A 19,453-nucleotide genomic window follows, 5' to 3' on the forward strand; every position below is an offset into this window, starting at 1 on the left:
GACCAAAACATATTGACCCTTGGAATTTACTTGAAATATTGGCTTCTAAGAGACTTGGAAAGTATGCAGAAGTATTCGATGTTCCTTTAGCGCAATTCCCAGTCTTCCCCACATCGCTGATGGAACCGTCCTAACTGCTGACCTTTTCAAGATGGCGGCCCGCGAATGCTACTCTCGGGCTCGCGCACCTCCCCAAGATGGCGGCGCCCGAGGCCTGGCGCGCCCAGAGTTGCTGGTTCTGTGAGGTAGCGGCGGCAACGACCATGGAGGCCACGTCCCGGGAGGCGGCGCCAGCGAAGAGCTCGGCCTCGGGCCCCAGCGCTCCCCCCGCCCTGTTCGAGCTGTGCGGGCGGGCGGTGAGCGCCCATATGGGGGTTCTGGAAAGCGGGGTGTGGGGTAAGTCGCGGGGTGAGGGGCTACCTCTGGCAACGAGCGGAGACGGCCCAGCGGCCGGGGGGCGCGGGGGGCGAGGCCGGGAGGCCTGGAGCAAGGCCCAGCCCGGGGCACTGGAAGCCAGACCTTTGGGTCGGAGCATGAATTCCGTGACTGACAGGACTGGGCACAGTAAAGGCGGAGACCAAACCGGCAGGTGGACCCGCACCGCGGCCTGGCCGGGGGGCGCGGGGGGCGAGGCCAGGAGGCCCGGTCTGGGGCGAAGCGGGCCGGGCGACAGAGGCAGGACTGACTAGCCGGGCTGTGGGCTCCGAAGTGACACTCAGGCTGGGCCGGGCTGAGGAGTCTCGGATGTCTAACGGACGGTCAGGGATGGCCCTTCTGCTTGGGGGCGGGGGCCGAGGTTGCGAGGCCCGGACGGAGGCCAGGAGGCCCGGAGGCCCGGCCCGGGGCCACCTAAGCAGACTGATGGCGCGGGGCCTCCGGCGTCTGCCTGACAGACCGCGGGGGCCGAGACTCCGGAGGCCAAGCCGCTGAGCGAGGGCAGCCAGTGGACTGGAGAGCGAGGGGATGGGGCTGCCAGAGAGGCCGAAAGGCTCGGGGCGCCGAGGCCTGTCTGACGGCCCGGGGCTGTAGGGAGCGAACAGACGGCCAGGGCCTCGGATGCCAAACTGACTGAGCGACGGACTGACGGGCAGGGCACGGAGCGCCGGAGGCCGCTCGGATTGGCCGGAGCGGCGAGGAAGGGCCAGAGAGCGGGTGAAGGGAGGCCGGGAGAGGATCAGCAATCGACGGAGGCGCGAATGACGGACAGGCGGGAAGGGCCACGGAGGCCCCAGGCGGGGCGACGGCCCGGGGATCCCGAACTGGGAGGGGGCGCGGCGCCGCTAGGAGGCCTGGGTCCGAGTGGAGTGAAAGGAGGCCCGGGCCTGAGAGCGGCCGAGACCGCCAGGCCCGGCCTGGGTTGAGGGCGCCCAGGCTGAGAAGCACAGGCGGGCGGCCTAGGGCGCTGGGATGAGGGCCTGGGAGGGTGAGCCGACTAGCCCGGCCGGGGGGCCTGGGAATACGGCGGCGGGGTGGGCCGGGTAACGGAGGAGGGAGGCCTGCGGGCGGATGGGCACGAGGAGGCCGGGCCGTGGGGTGGGTACCGCTGGTCGCAGTCTGGCAGCTGAGGAGGAAAGCGCGGGTGGGCGACCTGGGCACCGACGGTGAGAGTGAAAGAGAGGAAAGTGAGAGGTTTGGGGGTAGGCCTGCCCGCACGGGACGGAGGGAGGCCTTGGGCCTGACTGACTGCTGGTGTGAGGGGGTGGGGCCCGGAGGCCAGGGCTGAAGTTGGGTGAGGAGATGGCAGGCCAGGCCGAGGGCCCGGGGAGGGGGAGGGGGTGGCAGGAGAGGAGGCCCTGGGCCTTGGGGTGTCTAGAGTAGGCCTCAGGAATGGTGGTGGTGGTGCTTTTGCGAGGAGGAAGGCCCGTGTAAGGTCAGGAGTCGGGGCTTGATGTCCTGGGATGGGGGTTTGGGTTACACGCGTGAGGAGGCCGATGTGGAGAAAAGGCCCTGGCGTTTGGGGGGTTGGGCCTCCAGGAATGAGCCCCAAAGCTGTGGAGTGGTTAAGGAGGTCCAGGGATGGAGGAAGGCCCGTGGTGGTGGTGGTGGTGGGGACGGATCCTGAAGAGGCCCAAGTGCCTTGTCTGCTGGGGGAAGACTGTTAGAAGTCCTCAGGCCTAGTGAGGGGGAGGGGATTGTGGAGGCCCTGGACCAACAGCTTAAAGAGTAGAGTCAGGCTGACTCATGGGCAATGGGAGAAGAGTCTCAGTGGATCTGTGCAGGAGGCTCAGAAAAATCCTGGGGAATGTGGTAGAAGGTACAGTGGATCTGGCAGTGTCAGCCTGGACCTTCCAGAATGCTAAACCTGGCTACCAGGGCAGAGGACTGGGGGTGGAGGCCCAAAGTTGGGAAGGGGAAGCATTGACGATGTGGGCTGGAAAGAAGCAAGGAAGAGCCTGGCTTAAGAAGAATGGAGAAAGGTACAGAGGAGTTTGTGAATAACGGGATGAGAATCCCTGTGGCTGTGAGAGGGGATGGCTAAACAGGGGAGCATTATGGACAGAGGAGGAAGAGCTCCTATGGGCCTAGCCCAGGTGGACAGTCACACAGAATCAAGCTAGGTCTCTTAGAAGGGCCAAGTAAGAGGCCTGCTAAGCAATGCTATTTTGGAGGAAGGTCTCAGTGTGGGCTAACAGCCAGGAAAGCCTTCCTGGAAGTAGTGCACTAGCTTTTCTTTGTGTAGAGAGAGAAGAGGGGAAAATGAGTAAAGGCAGCAGGAAAGGATATAATGAGGAATAAAATAGGTATGTTATACCTTGAATGCCAGGATGTGGAACTTGGACTTTATTTTGAATGCAGTAGAGTGACTACATTAATATAATAGCATAGGGAATTAATGCTTTTCTTCAGCAGGTACATTGAGTACCTACTATGTAGAAAGAATTGTACTAGGCTCTTGGATATCTAGACTCAGTTATTGCATAAGTAAAGATAAAAGGAGATCCTGGAATGTAAGTTTTGAAAGAATTTTCTCAAGTATCATGATCTTAAGACTTGTTCTTGGCAGGACAGAGATGCTTTTGACAGGATAAGAATAATAATAGCTAAAATTTAGTAAGATTATGGACAGGCATAGTCTTCAAAAGATTATGAGCATGGTCTCCTTTAATTTTCACAACAATCTTAAGAGGTAGTTATTATTATCTCAATTTTAAAATTGAGGAAACTGAGGCTCAAAGACATTAATTTGTCCATGAATTCATAATTAAGTGGTACAATCAGGATTTCACCCAGTTTTGTCCAATCTAGAGATTAAACCATTTAGCCACAATACTGTAATGCCTCTCCGATCTAGGGAAGTTAGCAAGAGCAAGTTTTGTTTTTAAGATATATTGAATTAAGAGTATAGAGCCTAATTATTTCTATTCTTCATAGGAAAGTGCTAGTTCAGGGTATAGTGGGAGCCCAAAGGATGGAAGTGGCCAGTTTGGAAGAGTGGGAAGGGATTTCAGGAAAGGCTTAATAAAGGGCATGTGATACGTGAAAGATGAGTAATTGATATGCTGAAAATGGCAAGAACATTCCCAGTGGAGAGAACAGCATGACAAAGGCACAGGCAGAAAGCAGGGAGTTAGGTAACTGAAAAAAGTAGTTTATTATGGCTGAAGTGTAGGAGGCAAAGCAGGGAGCTGGAGAAGTTAGTAGGGCCCAGATTATGAAGGACTTTTTTTTTAAATCACACATACACAAAAGGACCTTTTAAATGAGGAATGGTCCATTAGGCTTGGGCAGAAGTGAACTGCCAGCTCCTAAATGAGCCTATCAGCTTGCTTTGTGGGATTATCTCACCCTTGAAGACATGCATGCCCCTGAAATTCCAGCTGCCAACTAAGTGGCTGAAGATAAGTGGACCAGAGTTTGAATTAAACTTAGGTTAGCTTCTATAAGTTCCACTCGTCAAGTGAGAAGTCTGCCCTTCTGTTTTCCTTTCCAGTAGGATAAATAATGCTTGCAACTCTGGGAGAAAAAAGTAAATTTTATGTTTGGTTTTTGTAGCCCTCCCAGGCCCAATACTTCAAAGCATCTTACCTCTGCTCAATATATATTACTTGGAGAGGATTGAGGAAACTGCCCTCAAGAAAGGTGAGTGTTTTTCTGTCTTTTTTTCAGTCACTGATTGTAAGCAAGGCACCATGATGTTCTTCAGGTAAATATTACACCTGATACCTGCATAGAACTTCATGCTTTTCAAAAGTACCCTCACACCTATTTTCTTATCTGATTTCTCAATGTCCTGTGAAACACAAAACAAGTATGTGATCCCTATTATACTAATAAAAAAGAAACCACAGGCACACAACAATTAATAGCAAAGCCAAATAGAACCCAGACCTTTTGCAGGATCTTAGTTCCCCGACCAGGGATTGAACCCAGGCTCCGGCAGTGAAAGCAGCAAATCCTAACCACTGGACAGCCAGGGAATTCCTGAACACAGATCTTTTTTTTTTTAAGTTATTTTTTTAAATTAATTTATTTATTTTTGGCTGCATTGGGTCTTCGTTGCTGCACACGGGCTTTCTATAGTTGCAGTGCACGGGCTTCTCATTGCAGTGGCTTCTCTTGTTACAGAGCACGGGCTCTAGGCACATGGGCTTCAGTAGTTGTAGCTCACGGGCTCAGTAGTTGTGCCTTGTGGGCTCTAGATCATAGACTCAGTAGTTGTGGCACACGGACTTAATTGCTCTGCACCATGTGGGATCTTCCTGGACCAGAGCTCGAACCCTGTGTCCCCTGCATTGGCAGGTGGATTTTTAACCACTGCGCCACCAGGGAAGCCCCAGATCTTTTTTTTTTTTTTAATAAACTTCAGTTACGACAATGTATTTTTTAAAATTCATTATTTATTTATTTTTGGCTGCATTGAGTCTTAGTTGCAGCACGCGGGATCTTCATTGAGGCATGCAGAATCTTTCACTGCGGCGCCCGGGCTTCTCTCTAGTTGTGGCGTGTGGGTTTTCTCTTCTTTAGTTGTGGCATGCAGGCTCCAGGGCATGTGAGCTCCAGAGTTGGTGGCGTGCAGGTTCCAGAGCGCGTGGGCTCTGTAGTTTGTGGCATGGGCCCTCTAGTTGAGGCGTGCGAGCTCAGTAGTTGTAGCACGCGGGCTTAGTTGCCCCACAGCATGCGGGACCTTAGTTCTCTGACCAGGGATCGAACCCGTGTCCATTGCATTGTAAGGAGGATTCTTTACCACTGGAGCACCAGGGAAGTCCCGAACCCAGATCTTTTGAATCTTTTTTTTTTTTTTTTTTTTTTTTTTTGTGGTACGCGGGCCTCTCACCGCCGCGGCCTCTCCCATTGCGGAGCACAGGCTCTGGACACACAGGCTCAGTGGCCATGCTTCCCGGGCCCAGCCGCTCCGCGGCACGTGGGATCTTCCCAGACCGGGGCATGAACCCGTGTCCCCCGCATCGGCAGGCGGACGCCCAAGTACTGCGCCACCAGGGAAGCCCCTTTTGAATCTTTTGAATTAGTTTTTCTAATTTATCAAGCTGCCTCCCAAACCCCTCATTGGACACATCTGTTAACAGCTAACATTCATCTAACTAACCCTGTTCCAAGCACTGTCTTAGGCACTTTACCTGGGGAAACTCATTTAATATTTTCAACAACTCTGTGAAATTGCTATTAACAACTACATTTTATAGATAAGGAAACTGAGGTACAGAAAAATTAAGTATCTTGCCCAAGGTTACACTGCTAGACTATGGTTTGCTGATATTTGAAGCCAGGCAGTCTGTCGTTAGAGCCAGTGCTCTTTACCACTCTGCCATGTTGCTCCTGTGAACCTAGAAAAGGACATTAAAAGGCTGATGTACTTCACTCATGGAGACCAAGGAGCAGCCAAGTAAATGTGATATTTCTCTCTACAGGCCTCTCCACTCAGGCCATTTGGCGCCGACTATGGGATGAGCTGATGAAGACAAGGCCTTCCAGTTTGGAAGTAAGTTAAGGCACCAGGTAGAACTCTGGCCTGACTTTGCACAGTGAAAGCAGGAATAGCACACAAACACAAGCTGGGTACTGGTAAAGTGCAGGGGCAGGCATGGAATGAATTTGGGAAGAGGTCTCTGATGGCTTGTCACGAAGTTCTTTTCATTTGACATTTGTCACTGACTTGCTTGTTCACCATGTTTGCAGGTGACACAAAACAGGGAAAGGTAGTGATCACAATGGATGGCAGAACCTGGATTCAGATCTTGACAGGGCTGGAGCAATGGTCAAACCTAACAAGATGAAAGTTAGCAGAATAAACCAACTCTCCACTTGAGTCTAAAAAATTCTAATTGCATGACCTCAGGGTAGTGGGTGGAGGGGTCTGGCTCAGCAGCAGCTAGAATAAAAAAGATTAAGAGGGTTTAGTCTACATTGTGCTAAAGCCACTCATATAATGACTATATCCTGAGCTGTGTGAACTAATGTAACTATAATGTAGACTGAAAGACAAGGCGGGTGATAGACCTGCTTGACTCTGCAGTGGTCAGGCTATCCCTGGAGTATGGAGAAAGAAGTCAAAGCCACATCATGTGAGTCACATTTGGAAGACTGGAGATGTTTTTCCTGAAAAAGAGAAGACTTGGGGAACATGAACTGTCTTGAAATATTTGAAAGAGGGATTAACAGACTTGTTCTGGGTGGAAGCTAAAGGAGGATAAATTTTTGCTAAACTGTAGAATTTTTAAACTCTGAGGTTATTGGTGATGAAACAAGCTAATTCCAGAGGTAATAAGCTTCCCATCACTAAGTGTTTAATAGAGTCTGGATAACCCCACCTGACACAAGGGTACTGTATGAATAGAAGAAGTTTGGCATTGTTGGAGATATTGGACAAGATACTTTTAGGGGTCCTCTTAGCCCTTAGAATAATAAGATTCTATTATTCTTTGGTTCAAATATAACTCACTGGAGCTCTCATTTAAACAGAATTCCTTTTACTGCTCCATAATTCGGTGACAGGACAGATTGAGTTCAATAAACATTTACTCAAACTTACCACATACCACATCTTATGCTGAATATTAGAGGTGCAGACACAATCCCTAATCTTGAGGAACTGTCAGTTTAGTGGGGAAATCTGCAAACAAATACATCATGTATGGTAGGCCAAGTGGTATGATCGAGTGTAGCGAGAAGGTTGAAGGAAAAGGGAGTAAGAAAGTCTTTCCTAGGAAGTAGTATTTGAACTGGGCTTTATATAGTGAATGAGGCCAAATGACAAGAGAACAAGCTCTTATCAGAAATTGGAGATTTATTTTGTGGGGATACACTAGGTTCAGTAATAACATTCAGCTCCATATCCTTCAGCTTTTCCACTTCTAGATGTAGATGCAGCCCCTGGAGTTCAGCATAATGACATTGAGGCCCAATGAAATTATCAGGCATTATGTATAGGAGTTAGGCCTTATGAGGAAGGGAAGTGGACACAAGAATGTTAAGAAACGGCAACAGCTTCCTGCAACCTTTAAAGAAACATGAGATTCACTTTGTCACAGTGTCTCCCAAGTAGTATGGTTGACTAACAGGTGATGGAGACTGTAATATCTTTCTCTTTGAGAAAGCTTTTTCCACCATTATCTCAAGCTTCCTGGGAAGGAATGTCTATTTGTTATCTGTTTCCTTGTCTCAGAGTATTTCAGAATATATAGGAAGCCCCAGGCCTGGTGGCCTAATAGTCACCTACACAGAAGTCCTGACTTGGAGCATCATATCCATTCCAGAGGGTGTCTGCTTCCACTTCCCACTTTTGCATAACAGTAACCTTCACTTCATTCATAATTCAGACAGTTAGTGAGTGACTCTTCAGTTCCAGGCACTATGCTAGGTTCTAGGTATATAGTGGTGAGCAAGATAGAGTACCTGGTTGCTTATGGAGCAATAGTATTTCAGACTGTGTAGTACTAGTGTATATGTGTATTAAGAGATCTGCAGAATAAAATAGATATTCTGGAGACAAAGCAATGGGGAAATGAAGGATTATTCAATCAGTGGTTCTCTAGTAACTGGTTAACCATTTGGAAAAAATAAAGTTAGAGCCTCACTTTACAATATACTCAATTTCTATACAGATTACAGATTACATTGTAAAAAGTAAAAGCACAAAACAGTTTTAAAAAAGAATAAAGGTGACTGGTTATCTAATCTCAGAGTGCTAGTAAATAGGCAGAACCAAAAAAGAAAATATGGACACATCTGGCCACATAAAATGCCAACACTATAAATACAATTTAAAAGGCACGTAAAAGAATGTTTGCAACAATATTTGCAATATAAAAGGATACAGAAGATAAGACAGGCGAACAGTAGAATAAAATGAATACAGATTTGGACAAGTTTCAAAATATACAAAAATCTCCAGTAAAGTAAAAAATGTTCAATCTCATTAATAATAAAAAAATGGGAAAGTAAAATTATACCTCTTAAATTAGTGAAGTATTGTTTTAATTTGGTTTTGTTTTAAAAGATAATTCCAGGGGTGGGTAGGGCTTGCATTTTTTTTTTTTTTTTTTTGGGCTTGCATTTTAATATGCTGGTGGTGGGAGCAGAAATGTTACAACTTTCTTGGTGGGCAATCTGGTGATAATTGTCAAGAGTCTTTAAAATATTCAAATTCTTCAACTAGAAATTTTAAGAAGTATATATCTTATGGTATATAAAATTGAGATACTCGTGAAGATTTATTTCTAGATGTTCATTACAGCAAAATTTAATATAAAAAGCTAGAAACAATTTAAGTATTCAATAATATAGAAATTATTAAATATAGTACATCCATATTTTCAAAATATTAATAAAGTCATTCTAAAAATATTTAAATACGTGGTGGTAAAAATGTTTAATGATGTGGTGATATGTAATGTTTAAAAAAAAAGCCCAGCATTTGAAACTGTTCAGAATTGTCTCAGTGTTATAAACACAAATACCTATAGCTCATCACATATACATATACACTCCAAAAAGTTGGTTTACACATGATTTTTGATTTGCTTCCTTATAGTTCCACAAACAATATTTCTGTTATCAGAAAAACAGTGGACGATATATAGTTTATGAGCATTTGCAGGCTCTAACAGTTTAGTACAAGAAAATATTCAGCTCTCCCTAGTTTGTACACACTTCTTCCTTCCCTACCAGTACCTAAGCTGCCAGCCCGTTGTGGATGGGCCAAGGACTGATTGTGTTGGTAAGCAAATGTCATGTCACCTCTTTGGTGGTGCCTTATTTCCCCTACTCTCCCCCAAAAGAAAGTATTTAAATCACTTTGCATTGTCTGAACTATAGTGTATGAACTATAGTGTACAGGTCCACAAAATGAGTGGTTTGGACTAGATCTCTCAGGTATTTTTCAGCTTTGAAGTTTTAGCATAGAATCTTCTACAAGGTGGTGATGGAATAAAATGCAGTGAATTGCTATCTGCTTATGCATTAATTCATGAGAAAGAAGCCATTGCAATAGTCAACTAATTTTACATACTCATTTAATTTTCACAACAACTCTGTCATGTAGGTATAGTTTTCTTCCTCAGTTTACAGATGATGAAACTGAGGCAGAAAGAGGAAAAGTGACTTACCTAAGGTGACAGTTCATGAATGGCTGACCGGACATTCAAATTGAGGCAGTCTGGCTCTGGAGTGCATGCTCTTAATCACTATGTCATGCTGCTTTCACTGTGGTTATCACAGGTCTGGGGTGTTCCAATTTCAAATATTCTCTCCTATTGTCTTTGTAAACCAATAAAATGTCTGAAAAACCCAAGTATTTAGTTATCTAAAGTTCATATTCCACATGCCTTATAGTCGGAAACAGCCACAATATCTTGGTTCATGTTCACATATTTGTCCATATTTTAGGCCCAGATCTCATGGTAACCATCTATTTCACTTGTGAAGTTGAAGCCTTGCTAGGGATACCTGCAAGTATTTTTCAAGGCTGTGTGGGCCAGCAAATGTGTGAAAAAAGTGCTAGAATGAGGCAGGATTAAAGGATTCAGGAATACCCTCTTAGCTTCCACTTAAGGCTGAGTAGAGATTTGGTTGCCAGGTATTTTTTTCTGCTGCCCTCAGGCCCCCACACTGCTGCTGGAGGGGCCTTTCTCCCTTGTTGCTGCCATGCAGTTAGCTTAAACATGAAGTCGTTCCTAATTATTACCACAGCAGGGTCTTGGGGAATAGCTAGGGCAAAAGGAATGACACTTTTGCCTGAGAATAGGGGCCCACCTCCTGCCTGCCAAGAACCTCATATAAACTGAGGGTCAGTCTGGTATGAGGGAATGCACAGAGGCAGGGTAGATACCAAAGGAAGTATCTTATTTTTAGCCTTTGGGAACCTCAGGCCCCACTACCTTCAGGTTGAATAAGCACCCTGCTTAACAGGCTCTGCCTCCATCCAGTCCATTTCACATTTCCCATGTGGGGTAATTATTATCATTAACAGAAGTTACATTTTGTATTTTACAGTTTACAAGGTGCTTTAAACTTGCACTGTCTCATTTGATCTTCACAACAAACCTGTGAAGCAGGTGATATTATCCACATTTTACAGATGAAGAAAGAGGTTTAAAGAGGTCCAGAGTATAGTGGCAGAGCTGGCACTTTTATGAAAGTCATCAGACTTTCTATGCACCTTAGGAGAGAATGGGGACTTAGAGAAATACTTAGAGAAATATCAATATTTGTCTCAATGTGTCCTTTGGGGGTAGGTAGCAGTAATTCCTAATCTCTGATATATACATCAGAATCATCTGGGGAAGGTTTAAAAAATAAAGATGCATGGACCTTACCTCAGATGTAACATAATATAATCACCAAGTCTGGGTACATGGCATATGAATTTTGGGAAAAAGCTCCACAGTAAATTCTGATGTATATCAAAGCTTAAAAATTACTTGTGGAAAAAAAAAAATCACTTGTGTTCAGTTCTTCTAAATGTATCAGAAGAGCCTGATGAAATCTCATACCCATCAAAGCAAAGTATTGCCTTGGAGAAAACTAAGGCACTAGTTTTCTAGTTGCTGCCTCCTCTCCAGGAATTTCTAATCTGGTTGGGATGAGATGTGTATACAGGAAGAGACTCAACACCATGAGACATATGTACCAACATCTACGACCTGAGTAGTCAGTATCAGAGTACCAACATGAGAGGTAGGGGGGAGGGGTAGAAAGTGGGGCAGACACTCAATGAGACGAACAGCCTCAAAGAGCAAAATGTTGGTAGGTCTTCATGAAGTCTATTTGATCTGGCAATGGAGAGCATTTCTGGCAGAGGTAGGAAAGGAAAAAGAAGGCACGTTTGGGTCAGTGAGGTGACCAGTTTCGCCAGAGCAAAGCATTCATGAACAAGGTGTGGCAGATAAAGCTTCTCAGGTAGGCAGAGGCTATATTGTGGACAGCTTTCCCTGCCAGTCTGAGGAACTTCAAATGTGTTGCAGCACTGATCCCCTAAGCAGTGGGGAGACATTAGGGGCTTTAAAGGAGAATAATGTAATCAGAGTTTTGTTTTTTAATACAAAGATGAACCCAGTGGACTTGTGCAGAAGTTTGGGAAGGGGAACAAGCAGAGGAATCAGGAAGCTAATGAATTAGCCAGGTGTTAGGTGATAAGGGTCTGAACAAAGGTGGTAGCGTTAAGAATGGAAAGTTAGGATCAGGTTCTAAAAACAAGTGTGGAAGAACTTACAGGGTTGAATGTTTCACTTAGGAGGCACTATAGTAATAGTCTCTGGAACCAAATTTCCTGGGTTCCAATCCTTTTTTGGCTATGCCGTGTGGCTTGTGGGATCTTGGTTCCCCGACCAGGGATTGAACCTGGGCCCTCAGAAGTGAGAGCTCAGAGTCCTAACCACTGAATCACCAGGGAATTCCCTCCTGGGTTCAGATCCTAATCCTGCCCCTTAACTGTGTAACCACAGGCAATAACATTTGTGCCTTGGTTTTCTTACCTGTAAAATGGATCTAATAGTAATATATACCTCAAAGATGTGAGGATTAAATGAACTTGCATACATTATTTAGAATGTTACCTGGCTCAGTAAACAGCTAGCTATTGGAAGGAAGGAAACTGGGTTCCATGGGTAGCACTTAGTATCACAGCTGTCTGGAATGTTCTCTGCTTTCAGAGCGTGACCTGTTGGCGAGCCAAGTTTATGGAGGCCTTTTTTTCCCATGTTCTACGTGGGACCATTGATGTGTCTTCTGACAGGCGTCTTTGTGACCAGCGCTTCTCACCTCTCCTGCATAGCTCCCGCCATGTCCGGCAGCTCACCATCTGCAACATGCTGCAGGGTGCGACTGAGCTGGTGGCTGAGCCCAATCGCAGGGTTCTGGAGACCCTGGCCAGTTCCCTGCACACCCTCAAGTTCCGCCACCTGCTTTTCTCTGATGTGGCTGCTCAGCAGTCACTTCGGCAGCTGTTGCATCAGCTTATTCACCATGGGGCCGTCAGCCAGGTGTCGCTGTACTCCTGGCCTGTACCTGAGTCAGCCCTTTTCATTCTTATCCTCACCATGAGTGCTGGCTTCTGGCAGCCAGGCCCCGGTGGCCCACCCTGCCGCCTCTGTGGAGAGGCCGCCCGAGGCCGGGCCCCATCCCGAGATGAAGGGTCCCTCCTGCTGGGCTCACGCCGGCCTCGCCGGGATGCTGCTGAGCGATGTGCTGCAGCCCTGATGGCCTCCCGGCGGAAAAGTGAAGCCAAGCAGACGGCCAGAGGCGCACCTGCCGCTCGGGTAACACGCCGGAGCACACAGGAGAGCCTGACAGCAGGCGGGACAGACCCTAAGAGGGAGCCGCTCCCTCCAGCCACTTCCCATGAGGCTCCTGGCACCAAACGCCCACCCTCTGCTCCAGCCACCACCTCCTCTGCCTCTGCTTCTTCTTCCACATCCTCATCTAAACGGGCTCCAGCTAGCTCAGCCCCACAGCCTAAGCCCCTAAAGCGTTTTAAGCGAGCTGCAGGGAAGAAGGGTGCTCGCACCCGTCAGGGGTCTGGTGCTGAATCTGAAGACCTATATGACTTTGTTTTCATTGTGGCGGGTGAGAAAGAGGATGGGGAAGAGATGGAGATCGGGGAAGTGGCTTGTGGAGCACTGGATGGATCAGATCCCAGTTGCCTGGGGCTTCCAGCACTGGAGGCCTCCCAAAGATTCCGCAGCATTTCCACCTTGGAGCTCTTCACGGTTCCACTCTCCACAGAGGCGGCTCTGACACTGTGCCACCTGCTGAGCTCCTGGGTGTCTCTGGAGAGCCTCACACTCTCCTATAATGGTGAGTGCCCTGGAGGGGCAGGGGTTGGGTCTCCCAGCAGCACCAGCTGTGTGCCCAACCCTGTGGAGGGGAATAGGGGGTATGATCAGGAAGCTGCCTCCTCACAGGGAGGCAGAAGGCACACACATGATATAGTGGCAGACTGTCGGTGCTAGAGAAGATGAACTCAAGGTCTACAGGCTTGATTTAGTTGGAAGCAGGGGTTCCTGAGGGACAATGAGAATCTGAAGAATGAGTCTACCTTAGATATGGTAGGCAAACCAAGGACAGGTGGGAGAATATAGTGTATACAGGGCCAACCAGGACTGAGGTTGGATCTCACTAGTCATACCAAAGCAGCTATATAAAAAGGTGTGGGATACCTTTTTTTAAAAAAAAATCAGACCAGCAACCTGCAAAACAGCCCTCAGTTCTTTCCCATCTGGTTGTGCCCAGCTAGCCAAATTTCAGTTCTGGCTAAATCCAGCAATCTGCCTAGGTTGCTGAACACTGCTAGAGAAAGTCACACAACTGCAGATTGGTGCTACTATATACATCCATGGTCATCATCCTCATATGAACCCTGTCTGCAACATCAGTTCCATTCCTACCCTACCACTTCAAACCCTTCTTTTCCTCAGCAGATGACCACCTACTTCACAGAAAATAGAAGCCATCACACATGAACTCCTTCAACATGTTAACCAACCTAGAAGCTCCTACACCTGCACTCTTCCTTTCTTCCTTCATCACAATGGGAGAAATGGCTGCCCTATCTAAGGCTAACTCTTCTGCCTGTGCTCTGGATACATAACCTCTTAACTCCTTAGGAAAGCACATTTTTCAAATACCTCAATAAGAGCTAACTTTTATATACTGCCTACTATGCATCTGGCATATTTTAAATATTCTTTTTTTAAAAATTATTTTATTTATTTATTATTTTTGGCTGCGTTGGGTCTTCATTGCTGCACGCGGGCTTTCTCTGTTGCGGCGAGTGGGGGCTACTCTTTGTTGCGGTGTGAGGGCTTCTCATTGCAGTGGCTTCTCTTGTTGCGGAGCATGGGCTCTAGGCGCGCAGGCTTCAGTAGTTGTGGCTCGAGGGCTCTAGAGCGCAGGCTCAGTAGTTGCGGCACACGGGCTTAGTTGCTCCGCGGCATGTGGGATCTTCCCAGACCAGGGCTTGAACCCGTGTGCCCTGCATTGGCAGGCGGATTCTTAACCACTGCGCCACTGGGGAAGCCCCTTTAAATATTCTTTAACTAATTTAATCCTTACAATTCTGAGGTCAAGTGACTTGCCCAGGATAAGTTAGTAAATTGTAGAGCTAGAATTCAAACCCAGGTAACCTGGCTCCAGAACTCATGCTTATAAACCACTTAATGCTGCCTCTCTTCTCTCAATCAGGTATCCACCAAAAACTACCACCACCACCTCCATCTATTCCATTTATTAACTGTCCTATTCTTCCATGCCCTTCAGAGACAACCTTAAGAGTCATCTGTGCCCTCTTCTCTCACAGCCACTCCAGCCTTGCTTCCACCCTGTCTACTGCATCAAGGACCTCGAGGTGACCAACGTCATCCTTGTTGCTAAGTCCAATATATACCTTTCAGTCATCTTAAATTAATTCTCAGCATCATCTGCTATTAAGTATTGTCTTCTTCGTGAAATAGTCTCATTTCTACTACCTCAAAATTTTCTGAGTTTTTTTCTCCTCCCTTTCTGGACATTACTTCTCTCTTAATGTTCAGAGATCCTCAAAACTCTCCCAGTTTACACATGCTTCCTGCACTTCGTTTCAAGGACCAACTATGCTGAAGACACCCCCATTTTATGACATTAGCCCAGATCCTCCTCCTAAACTCCAGACCTGTTTATCCATCTGACAACTAGATATCACAGGATTCATAAACCACACTCCCCAACCTGAATGCATCTTCTTCCTTCTAAACAGACCTTCCTTCTGTTCTCAGTGACATCACAGATTCAGTTGCTCAAAAGAAGCCTGGATTCTCTTACGCCACATATATTTGGCTACCAGGTGGTACAATCTCTCAGATTCATTTATCTCCACATTCTTAATTCAGACTACCATTACCTCTCATCTGGATTCATCATTCCAGCAGTTCCTTCTGACTCCATACACACCATACAACTCATTTTTTACACCGCAACCCAAGCATTTTCAAAACTGCAAATCTGTCAATCATCTAAAAATTCAATGGCTTCTTGTCACTGTATGTTTTTACTTAGAGGGCCATTCATGTTCTTACCCTGCTTACCTCTATAGTTGAATCGTCCCTCCCTCATACTTTACACACCAGCCACACTGAGTATTTCTCAGTTCTTGGAACCTGCCACTCTTTCTCCTTCAGGTCTTGATATATGCCAAGTTCACTCTGCCAGTCACTTCTCCTCCTTTTAGCCTCTCTTTTATGTTCTTTAGGACTCAGCCAGAGAGTCTTTACTGACAAAAGCTAAATTGGGTGTTAAGTACCCATCCTTTTACTTCCACAGCACTCTACTTCCCCAGTTCCCATCATCTGCTTTTGTTATCAGGCTGTATAGGCAGGAACAAGATCTGCTGCTCATGACTACCTAGCAGAAAAACATGCTTACCAGGTGCTTACCATGGGTAAGGTTTAGTTTAATGAATGAATTAAAAGGAGTCAGTCCAAGGAGAGATAAAGGTGTGGCTTCCAAGGAATTATTTGCTCTGTGGCATTAAGCAACTGCCCTAACCTTTCTAGATCCTGCTCCCTTCTGTGGGATGTGGTTATCGTTTTCGGCCCTATTCCCACCCAATGAATTTAAAAGTATTCCCTATTGGATCACTGTCACTCTCCTGCTTAGTTTTCAGATGTTCCCCATGACCTATAGGAAAAGTCCAGAGATCTCTGCTGCTGTCTGGGCCCATCAATCAGCTAGCAGCCACATGCTGTCCCACCACATCCTATCTTCTGTTTTGTGACTCTGCCCTGACTGATGTTTGAGGGCATGGCCCAGTAGAGGCGGCATCAGTAAGCTGGTTACCTGAGGAAAAAGCAAGACAATGGATGAATAGCTGAGAATGATTTAAAATAATCTGAGCCAAAGCTCAGATTTGGTAGTTATCAACAGAAATATTTGGAGTTGTATCTGAGTATTACCCCTACTGATACTCCCACATGACTGACCCAATCTCTTTCCTGCCATAGGCCTGGGCTCTAATATCTTCCGCCTGCTAGATAGCCTGCGGGCCCTGTCAAGCCAGGCTGGATGCCGCCTCCGTGCCCTGCATCTCAGTGACCTGTTCTCACCACTGCCCATCCTGGAGCTGACACGTGCCATTGTGCGAGCCCTGCCCCTGTTGCGGGTCCTCTCTATTCGTGTCGACCACCCTAGCCAGAGGGACAACCCTGCAGTACCAGGGAATGCAGGGCCCCCTAGCCACATAATTGGGGATGAGGAGATACCAGGTGAAGTACTATGCGCGTGTGTCTACCTCCACAGACGTGTGCAGGTCTATTTGTGTGGGGAAGGCAAAAGATCTCTAATCCAGGCCAGTCACCACACATTCCTGGCTTATCTGTAATTTGTTGCCTTTAGAGCCCGTTCTTAAAGATAACCATGGGTTGGATAGATCCCAGACCAACACTAGCCCCGTAGGGAGTGACTATGGCAGATCTGTCTCCAGAAAGGGGTCTGAACCAAGAACAGACCTGACCATTAGACTAGACTGGGTCCCCATGCTGTATGTCCCCTTAGTTCCTGCATGTCTCATATGCCACCATGCTGCATACTCTACTTGTGTCTGATTAGTTGTGTTCTTGGATTAAAAGCACCGTTAAAGACAAGGACTAAATCGTATATTAGCATACTGCCTCGCATATAGTAGGCACTCAAGGACAAGTAGACGAATAAATGATTTTTCAGTGAATCCTTTAAGGACAGGATGGGACCTGCAATGGGAGAGAAGTAGCAATGGCCAGCTGTAATCTTCTCTCCCTACCATATCCAGAAAACTGCCTGGAACAGCTGGAGATGGGATTTCCACGGGGAGCCCAGCCAGCCCCACTGCTCTGCTCTGTACTGAAGGCCTCAGGTTCTCTGCAGCAGCTGTCCCTGGATAGTGCCACCTTTGCCTCTCCCCAAGATTTTGGGCTTGTGTTGCAGACACTCAAAGGTAGGACCCAGTTAGAATGGTAAAGGGAAAATAGAAGGGGACTTTGCATTGTTCTTTGAGAACACTAAGGTCCATAAACTTTCCCGATGCAGAGTACAACCTAGCTCTGAAAAGGCTGAGCTTCCACGACATGAATCTGGCTGACTGTCAGAGTGAGGTGCTGTTTTTGCTCCAGAATCTGACTCTTCAAGGTAAGTTCATCCAGAGCCTGGGGCATTCGTGGGTCCTCACTGCAGATCTGCCACGGTCTCACTGAAGGAGCAAGCCACTGTTCTTTTCTTGGCCTTATGTCAACTATAAAATGATCACAGAACCTGCATCACCTTCCTTCTAAAGGGTCCCCTACTCAACTCTTCCTATACTAAACATGGGAAATTACTCACTTGGAGAGTGCTTCACCTAAAAGTTTTTCTTACTTTCCAGTGGCTGACAAATGATGGTGGTGGGAAGGGATAAATGTGCTGCCAGGAGCCCCCTCATAGACTTGTAGCTAATGCCCACCCCTGCATAGAAGGAAGTGTATGGAGGTCTGTGCAGAGAGCCTCCCCTGTAGGCTCAATCTCTGGTTTGAATACTGACTTAGTTGCAGCCTTGCTTGGGGTTTTGGACAAATTTTTTTCTCCTTCTGGGACTCTGTAAAATGCTCATATACCCCTTGCTAAGGCCCTGGGGCCGGAGGGGCAGCACCAGTTCTCATGCTGCCATCAGAACTTATTCCACTTTCTCTTGACAGAGATTACCTTCTCCTTCTGCCGTCTGTTTGAGAAGCGCCCGGCCCAATTTCTGCCTGAGATGGTTGCTGCTATGAAGGGCAACTCCACACTGAAGGGCCTCCGGCTGCCGGGGAACCGCCTGGGTGGGGGCAGGGCCCTGAGGAGGGAGAGGGGGAAGGAGCCAGTCCTTTGACCTAGAAATTCAGTGGGTGAAGGCATACACCTCTCCACTGGGAAGACGGGGGTTGGGATATAGTTGTGCTGGGGCTTTAGGAGTCTGGGCTTCTCCCCAGCCAGAACTGGGTTGGGATACCCTTGTTCCCTGTTCTTGGGTAGAGGTGATGAGTATTTCTCCCCTTCTCCCCAGGGAATGCTGGCCTACTGGCCCTGGCAGATGTATTCTCAGAGGATTCATCCTCCTCTCTGTGTCAGCTGGATATCAGGTACATGTGGGTGTGGGGAAGGTGAAGGGAGGGCAACGACAAGGGATGGAGCTGCAGGGACACAGACCAGGGATTAGTTGACTCCTGGGTGTCTAATCCTTCTCACCCCTACCAGTTCCAACTGCATCAAGCCAGATGGGCTTCTGGAGTTTGCCAAGCGGCTGGAGCGCTGGGGCCGTGGGGCCTTTGGTCACCTGCGCCTCTTCCAGAACTGGCTGGACCAGGATGCAGTCACAGCCAGGGAAGCCATCCGACGGCTCCGCGCCACCTGCCATGTGGTTAGCGACTCGTGGGACTCATCCCAAGCCTTCGCAGATTATGTCAGCACCATGTGATGGGCCCATGCCTCACAGGCCCATACTCAGTACCATCAGCTTGCAGGGGCTGAGGCATGGGCTGCCCAGAACTCCCAACCACCAATTCTATCTTTCTCTTTCTGTCACCTTTTTTCTCTTTCTTCCTTTTGCCCTTGCACTGAGGTCTTGGACGCCTTGATGGGGCCCAGCAAAGGCATTCCCACAACTGGGTTTAGAGCCTTTGGGCTCCTTACTCAGTACCCTGGGCCAGGAGGTCACAGTGGTCATTAATCACTGAGGACAGCCCCCACCCCCTTCCCTGCCCCAGGGTTCCTGCTTTCCCTCCTCAAGCAGTTACCCAGGCTTTAGTGAAGTGTAGGAGTGCCCACTACCAGGCCTCTCCTCTACTGGGCTCACCATGCTGCTCCCAGGCCTCAGTCCCTTTCATACCTTTATTCCTTTCTTTTTTTTAACCAAAAAAGTTTTTCTTATAAAATAAATTTTGGGCAAACATCATGCAGCCCTTCTTGATGATTTTTCTCTCAGAGAACAAAATTCAACAGTGCCCTATGGGGCAGGGAGCCCCCTTTCCCCAACTTCTTC

General features: G+C 47.5%; 1 protein-coding gene across 1 annotated transcript; it reads left to right on the plus strand.

Moving 5' to 3' along the window:
- Nucleotides 1-197: 197 nt before the first annotated feature.
- LRRC41 (leucine rich repeat containing 41) lies at nt 198-19,366 on the plus strand (the record flags this gene model as incomplete). Its single annotated transcript, XM_082834376.1, has 10 exons — nt 198-396; nt 3,994-4,080; nt 5,868-5,938; nt 12,108-13,251; nt 16,431-16,691; nt 17,234-17,398; nt 17,491-17,589; nt 18,132-18,254; nt 18,479-18,554; nt 18,670-19,366. The coding sequence occupies 10 exons, from the start codon at nt 198-200 to the stop codon at nt 18,887-18,889; spliced, it is 2,445 nt and encodes an 814-aa protein (XP_082690502.1). The 3' UTR covers nt 18,890-19,366.
- Nucleotides 19,367-19,453: the final 87 nt, after the last annotated feature.

Source organism: Leucopleurus acutus (genome assembly GCF_964270905.1).
Source record: "Leucopleurus acutus genome assembly, chromosome: 2".
Taxonomy (NCBI): domain Eukaryota; kingdom Metazoa; phylum Chordata; class Mammalia; order Artiodactyla; family Delphinidae; genus Leucopleurus; species Leucopleurus acutus.